At 31.9% G+C, this 6059-nt stretch overlaps 1 protein-coding gene across 3 annotated transcripts; it reads right to left on the reverse strand.

Annotated features, from left to right (window-relative positions):
• Positions 1–23: 23 nt before the first annotated feature.
• Positions 24–4739, reverse strand: LOC11425709 (kinesin-like protein KIN-4C). 3 transcript variants are annotated; one of them, XM_024777781.2, is made up of 13 exons: positions 4664–4739; positions 4384–4631; positions 3757–3870; positions 3555–3671; positions 3371–3451; positions 3100–3171; positions 2887–2980; positions 2748–2779; positions 2264–2337; positions 1521–1583; positions 1255–1402; positions 673–1098; positions 24–498 (listed from the first exon to the last, which is right to left on the reverse strand). In XM_024777781.2, the coding sequence occupies exons 2-13, from the start codon at positions 4507–4509 to the stop codon at positions 397–399; spliced, it is 1449 nt and encodes a 482-aa protein (XP_024633549.1). In that variant the 5' UTR covers positions 4510–4631; positions 4664–4739; the 3' UTR covers positions 24–396. The 3 variants fall into 3 exon arrangements, with proteins under 3 accessions (XP_024633549.1, XP_024633550.1, XP_024633548.1); XM_024777782.2 differs by having other exon boundaries at positions 676–1101; XM_024777780.2 differs by having other exon boundaries at positions 673–1101.
• Positions 4740–6059: the final 1320 nt, after the last annotated feature.

Genomic DNA, 6059 nt, shown 5'->3' on the forward strand with positions numbered 1-6059 from the left:
TGAGAAACATAAATTACTATGAATTATGTAGAAATTATAAAATTCTATTTTATGACAATCTGATTTTGAAACAACTCTCATGATACTAAACAAGAGATCCAAATTAACAATGTAAATCAAACTCAACAATTCAGCATCAGTATGAATTTTCAAAAACCAGTAATAACAAATTAAATGATTCCTGTTCTTTGTTTGTCCCCAGAACAGAAGACTGGGTGTGAAAACGAGAAGTTAATCAAACAGTTATCTTCCTGTTGATCTTCTTAAATGACGAAAATCAGCTGCTTTTCTAATGGCAGTCGCCAGAAGCACTCTTTCCTAGCTGGTTTCATCACCTAGTTCAATCTCATTGATTTATTTTTTCGAGTTCGAATAATGTATGTTTTAATACTTCAGTTATTTTTCTGGAGTTGAGGACATTGGATCCTTGGTAACAAGCTGAATTACCGGCTTCCTGGTATTCTTTTTCCGGCCTTGCTTTTGAGCATCTATATTACCCTGCAATCAAATTGTCACGTGGATTAGTGAGCAAGTTGGGAAAACCGCAGCATATTAAGCCAGATACCTTGATTTTACAGTATAGTAAATCTCAGCCAAGTTATTAAAATAGGTGCTAAATGCAAGAAAGGATTTTTCTGGTGACTAAGATCAGAGTTATGGAATGAAGAATACCACCAGTGAGTTCTGGATGTCACATAATGGCTTCTTTTTGGGCCCCTGGTTGTCTCTGCGACTGGCAGGTTTTTCAACAAGTGCACTCTGTAGTAGTTTGGCACATTCAGAAGCAATCACGCCTCCATCTTTATTCGTAGAGCATTCTGAATCCTCTGATTTTGGTAACTCGTTTTCTGCCACTGATTTCAGTGGTTCCCTATTTGTGCACTTAGAACCTGTGCAGCCACATGATGGTCCGCAGCTCCCACCAGTGGATCGGCATTGGCACTTTGTAGTCTTGCACAAGGACTTCTTACTGCAAGAACAGCAAAGCCCTTCACGTGCTCTTTCTCTCTTAACACTATTTTCAGTTGAACCGCTCATTCCGGGGATATCCAGTTTAATCTTGTCGTTACTTTCTTCAGAAAGAAGAAGATCCAGGTCCTGCTGATTAGAATATGCCACGGTTTAATAAACAAGCAACCTATTTTATTTGTACTTCTTTAATAAATATATTTCTCCATAATAAATTACTTGTTTTAACTTTGAATCATATCTATTATACTAATACGCTTCTAATTCGATGTCAATGGTCCGAACCTGCTTCATTTCTCTGGAATCATGCTTCTCCTTCCGCAATTGTAATTCTTTAAGTATACCACTAAGGTTGTTTACTTGTTCCTTTAAATCTTGAATATCATCAAAATCCTTCTCGGGGCTGTTAAGGTCTTCTTCCTGTGACTGAGACCTTGAAGTAACAAAAAAAGGAGATGAACCACAGCATCAAATTAGAGTGATCTACTACGTACTGCCAGCTCGTAGAAGTCAAGCAATACTGCAAAATGTAAACGAGTAAAAGTATCTACCTTGATCTTTCCTCCCTGTGCATCTCAACTTCTTCTTTCAGCTGTGCAATCTCTTCAATCATCCTGACCATTCAAGCAGTTAGAATAGAGGACTCTTAAATTTATATACTATTCATGTCATGCTGACGACGATACTCTTCTAAACAAGTTTTTCACGTACAAAATTATACTTTAAGTGCTCTCAGATTATAGGGAAATTATCAAGTCATAGTACTGTCTACGCATTACCAATAAGTGCCTCTTGAATAAGTTTCTTCCCCACACCAATCAAATTCATTACCAATAAGTGCCTCTTGAATAAGTTTCTTCAGCGTAATAAAATCATCCCAAAATCTAACACAGTTATGCTAACCTTTGAAGTTCAAGCAATAAAATAACCACTTCCACTGGTCAGCTTTTAAAAACTTGTGATGCTACTAATAGTTCTTGAAGTCTTGCAAAGTACATATTCCCACCCCAACATAAAGTTGCGTAAAAGATACATTTCAACATTGTAAAAAATGAAACTTACAGGTACACACAATTACCATCAGAAAACAGCATTTAGCCATGCAAACTATACAGTTTACAAGTGAAGAAAGTCAATAAGAAATACTGATGTCTGATACTAAACCCACCAGAGATATGCATTACAATTAACAACAATTAAAAATATCAGCTCAGCAACAGTCTGTTGAAGACCTATAAAGGCTGGAATTAAGTATTAGGCAAGGAAGGGAATATCGGAGTGACATGAGACTTACTTTTCGATATTGGATTCATATTGAGAACATAACTTGTGCAACTGAGTTGTGGCTTCAAGTTCATGCTCAGCATCCTGCACCAGTCATTATTTATGCATTTTGATATGTTAGGCCAACATGTAAATCAGGCTACTGCAATAAAACAGCAATCAAAACCGTGCAATATACATTTCCAACAGAAACAGCCTTTGTCTTACTAATTAAGTCTTCAAAAAGGATATAAAATAACATTTACATCAGAGCTTAAACAATAGAAATTTTCCATATAATACCAGTAGCATAAACATGATTGGACACAATCTCTAATACGGGCCACAAACCTTAACATTTCCTAGTAAAAGATACTATGACCAATGTTCGGCTAAAGCGGAAAGGAAACAAAGGTATAAAAAAAGACTTTTGAGCCAGTGACAGGAAAAATAACATCAAAGTTTATGCTGTTTGATCTACATGCAGTCAACAATTACAATAAATAGACAATTACCTGAATTACTTGACCATTTTTATTTTTGGAACCTACATGAGAAACGGCAAAGTAAGAAAGGAAATGAATGAATTTAACAGGTCAAACACGAGTTAAATAAATGAAAATTCAAACCAAACATGTATTCAGATTTGCTTACCAGATGAACGGTTTAATATAGCTTTTCGTGCTGCTATCATATCTCTTAGACGTTTAATTGCAGCAGAAGCTTCCTCAGTCTTTCGTTGCAATACCTGATGTAAGAAAAAAATGAGAGAAAGGTAATATGAATAAAAAAGGTAACAAGTGAATAGCCACAACCATGAGAGGTAAAAGGTCATAAAAAGTCTTGAATAAGATTCGACAAACGAACCATTTTAAGCATCTGGTTAGAAGTCCGCAAACTGTGAGCCTTTATTTCATTCCTTCTTCCCTCCTTCTTAAGCTGATTATTTAGAAACATATTTCCATAAGATAAATATGCCGATACTAACCCAAAGGGATATATACTAGATACAAGTACAACAACTAGATTCAAATTATACCAATAAGATACTTGAGCACTGTTACACCATTAGTAAGATTTTTCTCAATCCAAAATTCAATCCTCAAATATCAAAAGTAAGAGAATGTTGAAAAGATACCTGAAGAACTTCCTTTTCAAGTAAAGCCTTGCATAATCTAAATCGCACAGACTCTAACTTTATCTTACATTGCAGTTGAACCTATACGTAGAAACAAGTTGATAAAAAAAACTAAAGAAGAATTGGCAAGAAATAAAGCTGTACTAATACAACAAAAAAAGTACATTCATGTAAGCAATTTCACCTTCTGAGCTTTCAAACTCTGAATCTCATACTGCAACTGCTTTGTTGATTCATCTGCTTTTTTCCTATGAGTTGAAAATTGGGATTGAGATCCCAGTTTCTTCTTCAATTCAGATACCTGCAACAGCACGAGCAAATAAAACACACATAACGGTCTTACTATAACATTTACTTTCACTCTACCAATACAAACTAATGTTTACCTGATCTTCAAGTAAGTTCAGCTTCTGAAGATAATCTTTCTTAAGCTTTTCAACTCCATCATTAGAAGCTGAAGAATCATTCCCCTTTTGTTTTTTCAATTCCTCTATCTCAGTCTGCAATATTACACAGCACCAATAAACAATCCCTCTTCTACGATTAATACTTAATTCTTACCATAAATTATTCGTTCATGGTAAATTAATTTTACAAAATTTTGAAATTAGCAATCTCAGTCTCAGTATAGAAATTCCAAAATCAAGTCATTCCCTTTAGAAAATTCAAAATGCTTCAATGCAAAATCTAAAAAACCTATAATGAAACTTTACGCAAATACTGATGTTAATTAAGCTCATATACTTGTTAGAAATGAAAATTAATCACTTATATAATAAATAAATGAACTAAAACATACTTAAGCTAACAACATTTTGAAATTACAAATTTCAGTATCCAAATCCCTAGATTAAATTCTTTGATTTCAAAAATGCAAAACACTTCCGATTCAAAATCTAAGAAACTTTTCACAAAACTGCATGATAATCTCATTAAAATTGTTAGAAATGAAAATCTAAGAACACGATCCAGATCTGAAACAAACAATGCATGATGAAATTGTAAACACTGACCTGATACGCTTTATTCTCTCGTTCGAGTTCGCGAATCCTCTCTTCGTAATGTTGCTTTTCGTTTGCATCGGAAGGTGAGGAATCGATTGGACTCGATTGTTTAGATCTGCGAGTTGTCTTCTTCATGATCCTCAACAAGTGAAAAGAGAGAGAAGAGTTTTTTTGAAATGGAACTGGTTTTCAACGGCTACCAAAATGTGCCGGATCGAATTGGAACGAAGGTTTTGAAGCGGCTATGTAACGTTCATGTGTTGATTCGCCCCGACTAGTAACCAATCATGAATCGCCACGTCACTAACGTATTGAAACCCTGTGGAGGGAACCTTGCTCTTTCAAATTTTCATTTTATCTATTTCCTTTTTCACGCATTTTTTCTTTTATCTGTTTACTCAATCTATACTGTTGTGTTTTTTGTTCTTGCGGTAATTTTTTTTAATTTTAAGAATTTCTGTAAAATGAATATCTTATTTTTAGTATAATTTTAATAATTAAATTAATAATTTCTGTAAAACGAATATATTGTTTTAGTATAAATATAATAATTTACGATTAAAAATAGTATACAAAAGTCAAAAATATAATTTTAAATATATGTAAAGAATAATACTTTAAGGATAAAAAAAATATATTCTTTAAGAAAATTAAGCATTGTCTTATAATATGCAGTAATTTAATAGATAGAATCTTATGATATGCAGTAATATAATAGATATAATATTATATACTCTTTGGTCGGGTGTAGCTCGTAAAAATAGTCCCTGTTTTAAAAGCTATTTATAGAAAATGAATATTTTTAGTCTTCAAAGTAGTGCTGTAAAATATAAATAGGGATTAAACTTAAAATTTCATCATTTAGTAGGGATTAAAAACTTAAGCGTAAAATTTATCTTTAACTTTCTTTAGACATAAACAAAAAATAAGAGAAGAGAAAATTACAAAGAGAAAAAGAGTTTTGTGTTCCAGATATTTTTTTAATGTGAATCATGTATCAACTGCTTATAACAACAAAGACTAATAAATAATATTTCAAATTGAGTAGAACTACAATAAATGACAAAAAAATATGAGAGATTTAACAATGTTTTATAGTAAATAAAGTAGAACGAAAAAAATATATACTATATATTTTACTCTAAACTAGACAAATGAGAAAAATAAAGTAAATTACAAAATAAACATGAAAGTACTAATAGATAAAATAAAATTAAAAAAAAAATGTTTATTTGAAACTTGAGTAGAGAAAAAGTTAATTATGTGCAACGTAGGTTTTATTCAACATATGTACAAGTCGATAGAAAGAAAATAATATATGGTTAAATATATTTTTAGTTTCACTAAAATTATAAGCTTTTAAGCTTTGTATCTATTACATTTTTAGTTCAAATTTTAGTCTCCATCTTATTGCAGCATATAAAAAGATTTTTAATTCTTAAAATAGTCCCTATAAAATTTAAATATGGACTAAAATTGAGGCTTATAATTTTAGAGTATTATGGTTGATTAAAGTAAGCTAAATTAGTTTCATGAGTTGCACCAACACTACAAATTTAAGATCAGAGACTAAGACGACACTAACAGGTTAACACATGTAGTTATAAATTAACACACAATTCCATCTATTTTTTAAATTATTATCGGTGATTTATGTTTATGCTTCATAACTAGTTTCATTTCAA

Source organism: Medicago truncatula, chromosome 3 (genome assembly GCF_003473485.1).
Source record: "Medicago truncatula cultivar Jemalong A17 chromosome 3, MtrunA17r5.0-ANR, whole genome shotgun sequence".
NCBI classification, from domain to species: domain Eukaryota; kingdom Viridiplantae; phylum Streptophyta; class Magnoliopsida; order Fabales; family Fabaceae; genus Medicago; species Medicago truncatula.

Bases quoted from the DNA above. Each gene is read 5' to 3' on its own strand.
- LOC11425709 (XM_024777780.2), bottom strand. From the start codon at position 4,509: ATGAAGAAGACAACTCGCAGATCTAAACAATCGAGTCCAATCGATTCC. The intron at 3,172-3,370 runs GTATCTTTTCAA...CTAAATAATCAG, and splicing joins TTGAAAAGGAAGTTCTTCAG to CTTAAGAAGGAGGGAAGAAG. The intron at 1,403-1,520 runs GTAGATACTTTT...TGTTACTTCAAG, and splicing joins CACAGGGAGGAAAGATCAAG to GTCTCAGTCACAGGAAGAAG.